We start from the raw sequence: 14,614 nt of genomic DNA, 5'->3' as shown, positions 1-14,614 counted from the left end.
CATTTATGACATACTAGTGTCAGTCTTCAAACGAATAGATACTATATATTAAAAAAAAAAATGTATTTCCTCATAATGCAGAGTTATCAGATATAAGCTAATAACAAATGCCCCTTATAATGACACCACAAAATTAATTACAAACACAGTATTCTTTCCTATGGGCACTTTAATTCCAGTTGGCATTACAAATATAAACAAGAAAATGGAAAACAAATAATTTATAAGGATTGTGTAAAAAAATGGATGACTAAACTCAAATGCAAGTACTGAAAACTATGTGCTTGAGGACAAACAAATTGTGAAGGCGTTATAATAGGAGCACAGTGCTTTTTTTTTTACAACACACACCTCAGTTGTTGGAACTACATATTTCATATTTGAGGATAACAAATCGTTTTTTTACTAAAATACAACCTGTTATTAGTTCTACAGATTTTTTTAAAAACATGGTATAGGCAAAGAGCACATGGTAAGGAGTGAAGGTGATCACAGCTCTGCGTCTGATGTTTGACTAAACCTGCATTGCAACTTGAACAAACGTTTTCACTGAAGCGTCTAAGGACTGAGTTTATTTTTCACTATTTTTGCTATTTTATCAAACTTCTGCAAAAAAAAAGTTAGCAAATAATCACAGCAGATTTGTAGGTGAACATCGAGTGGCTTTTGTTTGGTACCTTAATTGATCACAACACATTCACACAATCACACTCGTCTTGCACACACACAAACTGTTTTTGTAAAAAAACAATTAAGCAGAAGTTATCAGCATACTTTAACAACTGTGTGTGTGTGCGTGTATGTGTATGTGTGTGTGTTTCAATTTAAAGCGATACAAAAATTACATAGAGATAGTATTGTGTTTGATACAGTGCTTCCATTCATAGTTTAGTTTGGTGGTATTGTTAAGTGTCAGCTTGAAACATTTATATATAGTGCACAGTAGCTTTTCTGGTGTTTAACAGTAAAAACAGCATGCACAGAGATGCCTAATCATGCTCTAAAACACCCTGCTGCTAGGTAGGTGGATTATCTTTCTGTTATAGTGAACAGGCAAAATGTGAAGTCTCAGAGCATTTAACAGGAAGCTGCAGTCACTGGAACTATAAATAGAAATCCCATTATTTTTCAGGCAACTAAGAACTCTTTACTTCAATTTCAATCTAACTTAACAGTGTCCAACCAGTATTTTAGGAACAAGTGCAATACCATTATTTTTTTTCTTCCAGTTTTTCTGCCATATCACAGCAAATCAAAAGAAGTTTAACATATGTACAATGCTTAAGTTTTCCTTTTCAAATCAGTGTAATTAAGATGGAATGTGAACAAGGTTACGAAGGACCCCTAAAAGCACCAATCAGCAGCAGCCTGTCCAGTCCGTGAATATCATAGATCCTCTCACTTCATTCAAACCACAAGTCATTCTCTCTGTAGTTTCTTCAGCTTAGGAGGTCAGACAGGATGCCACAGTCACACTGATGGCACAAAGACAGCATGATTCAAGGATGAATGGGTGAGTGCAACGCTCCCAACTAATGAGTGCATGGGTGGGATGTGTGTGTATATACACTGTACAGTTTTGTGCGTTGAGAGATAATGGCTACTGCAGGTAGCGGTAGATTTTGAAGCAGTGGTTGCCAGAATCTGCAACCACAACATGTCCGTCAGAGGTGAGAGCCAGTCCCTGTGGGCCGTACAGCGGGTCTGCTGATGTGTTGATGTAGGACAGGAACGAACCGCTGCCATCAAACACCTGAGAGAGAGAGAGAGAGAGAGAGAGAGAGAGAGAGAGAGAGAGAGAGGGGGGGAAGAAGGGAAGAAAGAGAATAAAGTTATTGTTCTGTTTATATTTGAATTTGCGTATATTTGCGTTGTCTCGTTGAGTATAGTGTGGCAAGGCAATGTTAAGAACGCCAAATAATTGACGTATACTGAAATCCTGTCTTAACTTTAAATACAGCAGGGGTAAACATCTGCTTCGGCCTGCATTTTTTCTTTTAACTGACCTGTATCCTGCTGTTGCCCCAGTCTGCTACTATGATGTTTCCATTGACATCCACTGCCACTCCAGTGGGGGCGTTGAACTGGCCGTTGCCCTCGCCGTTAGAACCAAACTTCAGCAAGAATTCTCCCTCTGTGTTGAACACCTACAATGTTGTTTTTTTTTTTTTTTTTTTTTAAAAGGGGGTAATCGCATGGAGACAATAATCTTAACCAGTGAGCCATTGTTTGCCAACACAGTAATCAATATCTAAATGCATCAACTAAAGAACAGTTTAGAAGGGGAAAAACTAGACTTTGCAATAGAGGAGAGTCTAAAAAGTCAGTGGTGTAGTCTACGTGATACACAGGTATACGCAGTATACCCACTAAGAAAGCTCCAGGATTTCCATACACCCACTTAAAAATGCCCAATGACACGCAACAACATACTTTCCATTATATTTTTGATATATTTTGAATTGTCATCTGTGTTTTTCTTCTTCGCATAGGCTAAATAAAGGCATTTCCACCGTAAATTGGTGCATAAAAGTGCATCCGAATACAGGAAATTAAGTCTTTGCTCAAAACTTCCCTGGGGGAGGACACCCAGATCCCCCAATATGATATGCCCCACCCTTCCCCAAAGGCAGATTCTGGCCAATATACAGTACAGTATACCCACTACAATACATTAGACTACATCACTGTAAAAAGTATATCATACAAACAAACAAGTCATCATTTCTAGTACTAAAATCTGGACTAGTCATCATTATTTTATAATATTAGACTTTGTATACGTGTAATACTTCCACCAGTCTGACATTGCACTTACCTTGACTGAGTGGTTGTGGAAATCTGTCACAATGATTTCATTGTTGTTGTTGACAGCCGCAAAGTGAGGCCCTTAAGAAAACAGACAACAAAGTCTCAGATATGTGCCGTTTATCAAAATCAAACAGTTCGCTTTAGAAAATGACAAATGTGTTTTTTTTGAGGACATGCAAATGAATAAGTAGTTAAATGAATTTAATGACAAAACAAGATTGTTCAAACTTATTTATTCCATGATCAGTGGTGCTACATGCTGTTTTGGGGACAGTTGAGTAAATAATGTAATGATCATTTAGGGCTATCCTATGTTCTTTTTTTTTTTAATCAGTGAGAAATGATGTGTCTTCTGGCTCCTGTCTAATCTATTTATTTAAAAAAAAATAAAAACAACTCCGAAGTCAAAAGGATGATGGGATCTTTATGGTTCCTGGTTTGGCATTCGTCTTCATTCCACATGCAGGTGTGAGCTGGTCGGAGAAAGACTGTAAGGGGGGCAGTGCACATATTACCATTGAGTGTACCTGCAAACTGCCTGTCACCGTTGCCACGGTTCCCGAACTTGGTGACCAGCTTGCCGTTGATCTGAAAGATGAAGACGCAGCAGGCCTTGTTGTCGACCACGATGATGTGGCCGTTCCTGTCCACCGACACGCCTTTAGGGCCCATTAGCTTCCCCGAGCCAATCTTGTTCTGGAGAAGTCGTGGATTTGACATTTCTGTTAGATGTTTCTAATCACATAGTTCATGATAGTGAACTTCAGGGAGTATGGTCAAAGTTTGTTTCACATATAGTTAAGAGTGAGTGTTTGTCTGGCATAAAGCCTGATCTATGCTTCGGTGTTAAATCTACGGCGTAGCTACGTACGTAGACACGGACCCTACGCCGGACCCTACGCCGTAGCCTGACTGCACCTCTCAAAAAATGTAACTACACGTCGTGGCACATCGCTCGGCCGTTGCTTGGTAGCGTTGCATTTCCTCATTTCCTGGTTTTCTTTCTCCATAAACAACATGAAATCAAGGAGAGGGTTAACTTTTCATGCTACACATTTCTCACCGTGGTCAGAAAGCACAGGGGAGACACTTTGTTTCTCTCACTATGACTCTAGAGTCGCTACTCGCTCCGAAGCTAATCATCACTCTCTCACTTGCTCAACCACACACTCCCCACACACACACGCCAGCCCTGCTATTCTCCTAAAGAGATCGACGCACACACCAGCGCACAAGTATAAACTTCAGGCTACTTACATAGGCCACAGCGAAAGCTGTGCATGCAGCCTCCGCAGAATCATAAATCACGCTTTATGCTCACAGGAGTCCCTTTTTGTTTTAATAATGACTTGAAGTTAAACAGGCCACAAAATTAACCATCCCACAAATGTACATACACTACAGATGGACAGGGTTAAGAGAAGGGCTGCATTCAGTGAATAAACCACAGGCTGACCTAAATGGAACATGGCAGTAGTTTACATTTAGCTATTACAGCATTGCTGTAACTATAAGTAGGAAAATAATAATACAAGTTCTATCAAACTATCCAAAGCACAAGGCTAGAAGTGCTGAAGTGAAGAAGAACTTTAATGTAAAATCTGCACTGTGTGATTCAGTATTAAAGGTCCAATATGTAATATTTGTACTGTAATAAATCCAAAAATGACACCAATGCCTCATCAGATATTAAGGAAACATGTTAAACTGAAATACTATCTTTTCTGACAACAATGCTAATGTCAGTACTTTTTCTTTTTGAAATTTACATTCCGTGACGGAATTTATGTTTATGTTTTGATCTGTGTGTTGTTATCAACGGCCCAGTTTGACAGCCAGGCCGGGTTGCCAGATATACCTGTAAAAACGTAAACCCAGCGCGCTACAGCTGTAACGGTAGTACAGCCATGAAAGCAGCAAACAAACAAACAGGATCAACGGAGATAGATTCTACATGACATAAAAAAAAAAAATAATACAGCATGTTTCTAACAGTTGCGTGACCAGAGACGAACAACCCCTGGTAAATATTGGAGATGTATTTGAAAGATGGAGACAGCTTAGAGCCCAAAAGGACACAGAGTTGGCTTATTTTCTCCTGAACCGGTAAGCATTAGCTCCACGCTAATTTATCACAGCTACTAGGGATGGGCATTTTTTGTCATTTCAACATTTGTGTACTCACATTGAATTATATAGCTAGAGTAACCAAGTTGGTTACTACAAAAAAACAATTGAGACATAGCCAGTAAAGTGATCCCGACTGGTCCTGGCTAACGCCGCCATGCTAACCCTGCTAACTGTTAACGTTACCGGGAGGACCAGGCATGCAGCCCATGGCTCTTTACAGCGTGTAGCCTCTTCAGCGGCTGGAGCCGACAACGGTGAGTTATTTTAAGCCACGAGAGGGGGGCTGTAAATCGGAAAGAGGGGACTATGAGTTTGCAGTGTGTTTAGCGATTGTTGCCGTAATTCTAAGCCAATGAAGTGTGTTCCGTCGGCAAGGTAGTGGTATTTTTAGCGTTTCGTATTGTAATTCTAAGCCGAGGAAGTGTGCCTGACTGGCGTGTGGAGAGAACAGTGAGGTTGTTGTGTTTTTAGCGGTTCATACTGTAATTTTAAGCCGAAAAAGTGTGTCTGTTAGTTGGTTACAGAGCTCCACGTGAGCACGGGCTTTTATGACTGTCAATATAGCCAGCATCTAACGTTAGCTACTCGGCTGTGCTGTGGAGTAATGTCTGGCTATGTGAGACTAGCATCTAACGTTAGCTACTCGGCTGTGCTGTGGAGTAATGTCTGGCTATGTGAGACTAGCATCTAACGTTAGCTACTCGGCTGTGCTGTGGAGTAATGTCTGGCTATGTGAGACTAGCATCTAACGTTAGCTACTCCGCTGTGCTGTGGAGTAATAACTGGCTATGTGAGAAAAGCGTCCAGCTACATTGTTGTGAATGCTGCGGTCTCAGCCTGGCAACCCCCGTGAACTTCGAGTCTGGGCAGGAGGGGGCGGGGGAGACGACTCTCCAGTATTTTGAATTGGTAGTGCAGTAACTATTTTAACCGCTAGCTGCCAGTATTACACACAATATTACATATTGCACCTTTAACATTTCTGAAATAGACTTAAAAGGGAAGTGAAAATCTGCACGTGTGCATCTCTTACTGTAACCCTCTAGAAATTGGCGAACGAGGTGTGAAAATTGCAAATGACTAACAGATGTTAATTGCAGTGTGACATCTACAATAAAGCACTTGTTTTTCTATTTGTAACATTGAAAAGTGTAATTGCAAAGAGTCCATTATTGTAAAGGTAGAGGGGGATTTGAAGGGACAATATACAGTAACATTTGATTCCAGTATTTATGGCAGCAACATCTGTGGTAATCCGGCCATTATTGTGCTCCCTTTGGCAAAACACTAATATGGTGGTGAGAGGTGCACAATTAAGATCTAACATAGTTAATTTGCTCTTCTAACAGTCTTAGTATCAAATGAACATCAAACATTAAATCCTGACTTACCTTAAACTTGCCTTCACTTGAAAAGATGCTGACCCATTTGTTGTCGTAGTCTGCAATGATGATGTCACCGTTTGGGTGGATGGCAACTCCCGTCGGCCGCTGCAGTTGACCCGGAGTCCTGCCCCGCACGCCAAAACGACTTTTGAACTGGCCTTCATTGGAGAAAATCTGCAAAACACATATATCATATCTTTCACATCTGGCTACTCGAGTTTTAAAAATGGGCAGTTGACAACAACACACAGACCAAAACAAAAACAGACATTCCGAACCGCAATGGAAATGTCAAAGGAGAACATACTGTATAGCATTGTATGTTTCCTTGATATCTCTTTTTTTGATTTAATACAGTTACTGACAGTAAGGTCCCACTAGTTCGTACAGAGCTTGGCAAAAAAGGCTTTCTCCTTTTCTGCTCCCTCAAATTGGAATACACTGCAGCAGGATCTAAAACTGTCCAGCTTGATTCCACTAGGGGATTTTAAACTCATTTTAAGGGTACTGGGAAAAAAAAATCTTTGGAGTCTTGTTCTTGTTTTTAGTACTTTAGTGTTTTAAGTCTACTTGGCACTTTAATTTAAATATTGTATATAGTAAATAGTGTGTATACTATTGTCTGTAACTAGTCTCGCATTGCCAGACCTTCCTTCACACATTGCCGAGCTGCGGAGGAGGGTCTGGCTAGTCCACACAGCATTCCAGGATGGGAGAAAAACGTGCTCTGGTTTATTGGCATTTCTTTAAACCAATCACAATCGTCTTGGCCGGTGCTAAGCGCTGCAGGGAGCCCCGGTGTCGCTGGAAAATAGCCTCAGGAAGGAACTTGTTTTGGTGGAACGTGTGTACGTTCAAAAGTTGTTGAAAAACTCAGATTGGACAGATAGTCTGGATTTACCCTGCAGAGATCTGAGGATCTGTTAGTCCACATAAATCCACCGGGGTTTAGAATTCCAACAGAAAAAAACGGACATCCGGTCGAAAAAAAGGACATATGCCGGACTTTCCGGTGGCAACGGGGCAATCCCAGAAGTGGAAGGTCGTGGATATGGACTAGTCGGTAACTGATGTTGTGTATTGCCCCTAACAACTCTCTTGAGAATAAGACCCTGTGTCTCAATGAGATTACCTGTATAAATAAAGGTTAAATAAAATAAAATAAAACTATGTCACATATTGCTCCTTTAATTAAAATTAACAGAACTTAAATGCATCATTTTGGTGTTCAGTAGCCTACAAAGGCATACTACATACACAGTATATTTCCATGGAGATGACAAAGCGCATAGGCAGCACTGTTCAAGATAACTAAAAGAGAAGTTATAGTGTTCCAGCAATGACCTCTCCCCACACCCCGTAACATACTGCTCTATCTGGCTGAGGGCAGCATCTTCGGCACAGGAAGTTGTTTTCACCTGGACACACTGGTTGTTGCTGTCTGCTATCAGCACCTTTCCCACAGTTGAGGCAGCCACTCCTTGCAGATTAGTGAACTCCCCTTTGTTTCTTCCTTTTGTACCTGAAAAAAAACATGAAATACATAATTAGACTTCTGGTAAATAAAAGCCTCATACTTTATATGGATTACAGACTAAAATATTTTCATGAACTGAATCAGGGTACAATGAATTGGTGCATAGACATGTTTATATTGGCATTTAGGTGAGACTGTATGTATGCATTTATTTAAATTGCTGGATATCTCCTTTGACACTATCTGTATAAGCTGTTCAAAACTGTCTGTGGTCAACCTATTGGTCATCGTCATGTAAATGACAGAAGTATGCATACAGTACATTCATTCATCAGACTGGAAATATGACTTGTTGGTTTAGAACTTAAAGTCAAGCTTATATTTTAATATGTTATGTAAAGAGGTGACACTTGTAATACAAGATAATACTGGCTCCATTTTGGCACTAGCATCTTTTAGTCAATAACAAACTAAAACTGGCTGGCATTGAGTCTGTTAATGTCAAACTTCTAGTGTAAAGGTTATGAAAAACATGTATTTATTACTGAAATATTGTATAGTGCAAAGCTGCAACAAATTATTATTTTTATCATCAAGTAATATTTCGATTTATTTTTATGAAGGATTTGTGAAATCTACAAAATAGCAGAAAATGGTGGAAAAGATTACATCTTGAAATTGCTAATTTTGTCTGGCCAAGAGTCCAAAACCCAAAGATATTCAATTTACAATGATATAAAACAGAGAAAGGCAGCCAATCCTCCAATTTCAGAAGCTAGAAATCAAGAAATGTTTGGCATTTTTCCTTGACTAATGACTTAAATGAATAATGAATTGTCAAAATAAGTTATCGAGTCATATTTTGACTTTACTTTAGGCACTGATAAAGTGAAAACAAGATTAGTAAGTTTGGCAAAAATGTTTGATGTCATGGCTTTTAAAAAAAGATTTTACACATATTTTAGTGAATATTTGACGTTAAAGGGATGGTTCGGAGTAATTTACCCTAGGGTCCTTTGCACCATGACCTCGAGCCAAACACCCCCCCAGAAGCTTTTTTCACCTGGGTCTAACATTGGGCGAGTTAGCGTAGAGTAGCGTTAGCAGCTGAATAGCTTAGCGCAGGGGCTAATGGACCCACGTTTGTATCTCGTAAATGACCCCACTAATAATGCCCGAAATGATACCAAAGGACTACACTAGTACGTATAGGTTATGCACTCAAAAAAGGTGGATTGGAAAGTTTGTAAGTAAATTACTCCGAACCATCACTTTAAGCGCAGCTAGGCTGGTCTGTTACAGCGTTCTTACCGATTCTGAAGATAAGGTCATCCTCGATGGGGTTCTCCTTCCTCCTCCCTGTGCTGTACATACTGGCCGGCCTCTTGATAGCCTTCTGTTTGATGTGACCACTGCCCGGAGACTTCAGCCTCTTCTTAATGCTGTCTGAACTTGCTGACACATCTATGGATTTGGTGGTCTTTATCTTAAAGGGGCTTCCTTTGATATGTTGGTCATATAAACGCAGCGATAAATTAAAAGTCCCCTCTTTAGGAGCTGCGAACAGGTACTCGTAAGTGCCGTTCTTGTTGTCCAGTATCTCCCCTTCACTTTTGCTACCATCAGGTGAGGACATTTCAGCAGTGATGACTGCGTTGCCCATCTTACACAGCTCTCCATCTTTGTCTTTAGTGGTTATGGTGATGGAAGTGGGGACACCCACCACACAGTGGCGTAACCCTTCGCCTGTCGCCACAGTCTCAGAGGCCACCGCGTTAGTGGTTACAATGGTGCCCAGGTTGTGGATGGATTTCTTTAGTCCCTCCGTCTCGACGATGAAGTCCAGCTGGTCGTTCTCTCCGGGCTGCAGAGGAAGCTCCTGGCTGGCCAGCTCAATGAGACGCTCGCTCATCTGCTTCTTCACCAGCAGCACCTCGGCCTCGGTGCCGTGGCTCAGGGCCTGCTCTGTGAAGTTACAGCTGCTGTTGATACCATCCTGGCCCTGCAGCAGGGTATCCAGCTGGGCTTGAAGCACCTAGTACACACACCAGGGGGCAGCAAGTTAACATTGTGGTTAGAGAGACTGTCCTGTCCACATGGACCAAATAACTGCAGTGAAAGTAGACAGATCCAGTACGGAGGGCAAGTGAAATCAGAATTCCCCTATGAGATCAACAACTGTATAAAAATAAAGCTTACCGCATGACTTGTCACCATTAAAGGGGTGGGTTCTTAGCTTATTTGGTGCATGTTGGCATAAACATACCTTCTTGTGATTCTAAAACTTACAGCTTTTAGACATACGCAGTGACTTACAATGAAAACAGATGAATATCTGTCAGATATGGCTTTGCCATCCTGTGTTGACTTGCAGAGATTTGTCCATGACATTACTGTTACTGGTATAGTTTACATATGCATCAAGTAACGTATTATCTGATGATCCATTAAGTGTTAACTGAACACATACGCTCATAATGAACTGCTAATTTCTTAATGCTGAACAAAAGGATTTCATGATACATGCTGCAGTAATTCATGCATTAAATCGTCACGAGTCATGCATTACTTAAGGATGTTTTTTTGGAACATAAAGTGTTTTCATTTTAGCTAATCACAAGCTAACGCATGTCACATTAAGATGATGAAATCTATCAGTATGCTTTACTTTGCGTGGTATAAAAAGAAGTTCTAATGCAGTTTACGCAGATTTCCACTGTTTCTTCTTATTAATGGGACATCACCACACTCATTAAAGTAGACAGACTCACCCGCATCTGACCATCACCCTCCTCTTCTTCTCCAACAAGAGAGGCCATTAAGCCATTTATCCGTGGAGTTTCCCCCTCTACTGCCTCTACTTTCTCTTTATACCAATTCACACTCTGGAGCTCTGAAAACTAACGTACATACTGTAAGAATAGAGATTAAGCTTCAGACGAAGAGGATAAAGTGTTTGCTGCATGAAGAGCAGAGCTGTACGGTGTTCCCTCGCTGCACATGACACACCCAAAGGGTGCACATGCAGTACACTGGCTCCATCTAGCTACCAGCAACAACACAGCTGAAAGTCACATAATCTGACTTTCCCCTGGGCTCCAGTGTTTTGACTGCACACCACCCAGTGAATTGTAAATCATTAGTGAATCATGTGAGCTCCGTGAGGGGCCGGTGGCAGGCTCCTAACGCTTGTCTGGATTGGGGTGGTTCCCCAGCTCCCTGGCCCCCCTCTTTCTGCCTCTTAATCGCCGATCAGACCAGCTGAGCCCCTGACACAGATCAGCAAAAACAACCCGACGAGTAGCCTGTCATAGGTTTAATGCTTTCCGAAAATAGATCATAATTAGGTCAATGTTCATTTGGTCTTTCTGTATTATATACTCTTCATAAGAATAAATCAGAGCCTCCTGTTAATACAGCCCCTTTAAGAGGTAGATAATGACCATTACGTACTTTACGCTGATTACTAAAAGCTCAAACATCACTTATCTTTATTGTGACAAAGTCTAAACCAAACATCTGAGCACATAAACACATGAACTACACTCTGCACGCATCAGCTGAATTAGAGTACTTTGTTTCAGACCGTGTTACTTCACCTTCTGCTTGAGGCCGTAGTTGACCTCCAGCTCCATCAGTAAAACGCTCTTGCGGACATTCAGAGTCTTCTGCAACTCATCAAAGGTAGTATGGATACCATCCTCAATGGAGCTCTTTTGATTGGTCAGCTGCTGCAGGATCTCTGACAGCGTCTGCAGGGCTGAGTCGATCTCTGGCAACCTGCGAGCCACGGAGGAATGAGGAGACATTTTTAATATAATGACTCAACAGTCACACGACTGGGAGTGTGCACATATAAAAGGAAAAGTGTTGGTTTAATTGGTGCCATCGTGGCTGTTATTTCGGGTTAATATGCATACAGTATGTAGTGCAGTATGAAGTCTACATAATGCTGCCGTTGTACCTCTTCTTGACAGCGTCTAACTGGTCCTGTAACGAGGCCTTGTGTTGTTCCACTACGTCTTTAAGAGGCACAGTTGGGTGTTCTCCATGTTCACCACTCGTACACTCCTGACACATGGCCGTCTCACAAGGCGGACAGTAAAACTCCATGACCTAAGCAACAGGGAAAAAGTAGAGATTTGACATAAATATGGGGTTATGGCTAAGTTCAACATTTCTTAGCCACATTTGCCGCGTGGCTGACGCTGGTGAGTCCACCACTTTTGGTCTAGACGGATTACCATGAACCAGTGGTGGAATGTAACTAAGTGCATTTACTCAAGTGCAAATTTGAGGTACCTGTACTTTACTTGAGTCTTTTCTTTTCATGCCACTTTCTACTTCTACTCCACTACATTTCAGAGGGAAATATTGTACTTTCTACTCCACTCCACTCATCTCATCTGACAGCTTTAGTTGCTTTACAAATTAAGATTTTTGCACACAAACACATGTTGCCAATAAAATACAATGTTTTATTATAAAATTTAACTACGCCACAATGTATGAGCCTACAAGTCATGCTGAAATGATTAGCCGATTAAACAAAGAACAGTTTGGATCGTTTCCAGTTTCTAAAATGTGAGGATTTTTCTGCATTGAGTACTTTTACAATTAAGTTTTAAAAGTAAAACTACTCAATGCTGAAAAATCCTCACATTTTACTATAATTTTAAGTAAAATTATGTGAGTAATGATACTTACATAATTTTACTTAAGTAACATTTTCAATGCAGGACTTTTACTTGTAACAAAGTATTTCTACAGTGTGGTATTAGTACTTTCACTTAAGTAAAAAGATCTGACTTCTTCTTCCACCACTGCCATGAAAAAGACATTCATGTTCCCCAGAGGATGAAGCCTACTGACTGTGTTGATTGCCTGACTTTTTTTCTCTGGCGCCACCAGCATGTTAACATTTTTGGTTCAGAGAGTGAAATGTCTCAGCCCACTCCGCAGCGCTGTGGAGATAGGTCTGGCCAGCGAGACCACGTTGAGGTCTATCTAATTTTTGTGTGGGTGTGAGAGAGAGGAGGTAAAAATGAAAACGCAGAAACAGGCAGAGAAACCGACAGTGTGTACGACTATCTGACTTACGTTGCCTCCATGGTTGGGGCAGGAGAGCAGTTGGCCTGTAGCCACAGTGGCGATGTTGTTGAGAGCGGCGGCCTCCTGGCTGCAGCTGTCAGGCGCCCGCTGCAGCACGTCCATCAGGTTGGTGATGAAGAAGTTATTCTGCAATGCCGCCACACCCTTCTCCGGCAGGATCGAGGTCTGGCGGCACACGGGGCACGACAGTGTGAGGCTGTGCGCCGGGATGTAATTCTGCAGGCACCTGGAGGAGGAGAACAGAGGGGGGAAATTAAAGAGTGAGAGCATCCTGTAAAATGTTATATGAAAGAAACTGTCTGGAGAATGGCGTGGGTGCTGTTGTGTGGGTTGCATTGAGAAGACATAGGAAAGACTAAGCATTCAGCTGTACTGTATAAAGAGAGCAATGATTCACAGTAGATATGCACACTACAGCAAGTTTTTATTTATTTATTTATTTATATAATTTTTTTTTTTAATGAGGAAGTCTCCTTTTTTTATTGCAGCTATGCTAAGTTTTAAAGTAATATGTTTACACAACTACCCTTAAATGAAAAAGCATTCAATAAAAACATTTAAAAAAAATCTACCTGTTCATTATTGGTTATTTGGCCTAATAAACACAGGGGGGGGGGAATGTTGCTTTGCTGTCATCTAGTGGTTGGAGTATTTACATGCCAAAAGCGATTAACAGTAGATTACTACAAATTGAGTTATTTAGTAAACAGTTTATTATCTACACCTGTACAGTCTGGTACAATCGCATACATTAGCTATGAAATAAAGTCAGCTTAGAATGTCCAGTGTGTGACATGTTGACAAGGTGTCAGAGAAGGTGTTGTGTTGGACTAGATAGATAGATAGATAGATAGATAGATAGATTTGACTATTGCAGTGCCGTTGTATTGGACTGAAGGATTGTATGGATTATTGTACGTCATAAACTCAATGTAGAGCAACATCACATTAATGACCAGTGTGGTCACAAATGCATATCATCATCTTCATCACGTTCAATGTGGTCAGAAATATGGAGGATGGGGCACCTTTGTAGCGTATCTGGTAGAGTTTGCATCCCCATGTACCAAGGCTCAGTCCTTACCGCAGTGGCCACTGGCTTGATTCCGACCCATGGCCCTTTGCTGCATATAATCCCCTTCTCTCTCCCACCTTCCTGCCTTAATCTGTTTTATCAAATAAAAGGCAATAAAAGGCCAAAAAATACTTAAAAAATAATAATATATACAGTAGCCTATATAAGAGGAAGCGTCAGGTCAGTACAATAATGCTTTTCTGTCATAGAGGACTTAACGTTATATTACACTTTATACATTCATTTAAATAATCTCTCTTTTACAATTATAAATCATGGTTAAATATAGTTGTAGGTATAGCTGCTATCTGGCAGATAAGATAAATCCAAGCCCAGAACAGAAAAAAAGATGCATAATGCTTTAACACTTCAACTTTAACTTCACAACTTTAACTTCACAACAAATGGGATCTGTTTGGATCTAAATAACTCAAATGTGAGGTATTGTATTCTATTTTCCTCCAACCACTTCAGAAAAATTCCCTTATACCGCAGGCATGCATGTGTGAAATACATATACCAGAAGAGAAATTTCTGTAGCCATTGTTCAATCTGAAAGTTTATCGACTCTCCAGAAGCAACCAGAGTATAAGGGACAGACAGGCACAGTTCTCAGTTTCTCTT

The 14,614-nt window shown here is 40.8% G+C and overlaps 1 protein-coding gene across 4 annotated transcripts in view; it reads right to left on the bottom strand.

The window, feature by feature from the left end:
• Positions 1–151: 151 nt before the first annotated feature.
• trim2a (tripartite motif containing 2a) overlaps positions 152–14,614 on the bottom strand; it is a 36,907-nt gene continuing 22,444 nt past the window's right edge. For 2 of the 4 annotated variants that reach the window (XM_028605181.1, XM_028605189.1), the window contains exons 3-12: positions 12,904–13,141; positions 11,768–11,919; positions 11,403–11,583; positions 9,115–9,838; positions 7,745–7,848; positions 6,333–6,500; positions 3,327–3,507; positions 2,819–2,889; positions 2,007–2,147; positions 152–1,753 (exon numbers count right to left, since the gene is read on the bottom strand). In XM_028605181.1, coding sequence (XP_028460982.1) covers positions 1,601–1,753; positions 2,007–2,147; positions 2,819–2,889; positions 3,327–3,507; positions 6,333–6,500; positions 7,745–7,848; positions 9,115–9,838; positions 11,403–11,583; positions 11,768–11,919; positions 12,904–13,141 — 2,113 coding nt within the window. In that variant the 3' untranslated portion in view covers positions 152–1,600. Of the gene's footprint in view, positions 1,754–2,006; positions 2,148–2,818; positions 2,890–3,326; positions 3,508–6,332; positions 6,501–7,744; positions 7,849–9,114; positions 9,839–11,402; positions 11,584–11,767; positions 11,920–12,903; positions 13,142–13,999; positions 14,076–14,614 lie in introns of those variants that run through there. The other 2 variants (XM_028605207.1, XM_028605198.1) reach the window with 2 other exon arrangements.

This window comes from Perca flavescens, chromosome 2 (genome assembly GCF_004354835.1).
Source record: "Perca flavescens isolate YP-PL-M2 chromosome 2, PFLA_1.0, whole genome shotgun sequence".
Lineage (NCBI taxonomy): Eukaryota > Metazoa > Chordata > Actinopteri > Perciformes > Percidae > Perca > Perca flavescens.
This window is presented reverse-complemented; position numbering and strand designations above follow the sequence as displayed.